This window comes from Merops nubicus, unplaced genomic scaffold (assembly GCF_000691845.1).
Source record: "Merops nubicus isolate BGI_N331 unplaced genomic scaffold, ASM69184v1 scaffold46650, whole genome shotgun sequence".
Lineage (NCBI taxonomy): Eukaryota > Metazoa > Chordata > Aves > Coraciiformes > Meropidae > Merops > Merops nubicus.
The window spans coordinates 1-304 of record NW_008585794.1 but is presented as its reverse complement, the minus strand read 5'-3'; the positions used below and the strand labels follow the sequence as shown (position 1 = coordinate 304).

Genomic DNA, 304 nt, shown 5'->3' with positions numbered 1-304 from the left:
TCCCCCAATATCTGCTCCTTGGCATGGGCGAGATCTTCACCAGCATCCCCAGTGAGCATTTCCCACCTCTCCCTGCCCCAAGGGGGGGTCCACCCCAGCTCCACGGTGGGTGGGTTTGGTGGAGGCACCTCCAAGGGTTGGAGTTTTCCCCCGTGTTGTCTCCTCTCTCCTCCAGGTCTGGAGTTTGTCTACGCTGAAGCCCCCAAGGCCATGAAAGGAGCCACCATGGGGCTCTTCTTCTTCCTCTCCGGGGTGGGCTGGCTGCTGGGCTGGGGGCTGTGGACCCTCCTCTCCCTGCCCACCC

The 304-nt window shown here is 63.2% G+C and overlaps 1 protein-coding gene across 1 annotated transcript in view; it reads left to right on the top strand.

Annotated features, from left to right (window-relative positions):
* The window catches only part of LOC103780589 (solute carrier family 15 member 3-like), a gene marked incomplete at both ends in the record, with an annotated part of 1898 nt that extends 1602 nt beyond the window's left edge, over positions 1-296 (top strand). The window contains 2 exons of the mRNA XM_008948281.1: positions 7-51; positions 176-296. Of these exons, the coding sequence (XP_008946529.1) occupies positions 7-51; positions 176-296 (166 nt within the window). The remainder of the gene's footprint in view (positions 1-6; positions 52-175) is intronic.
* Between the last annotated feature and the right edge of the window lie 8 nt (positions 297-304).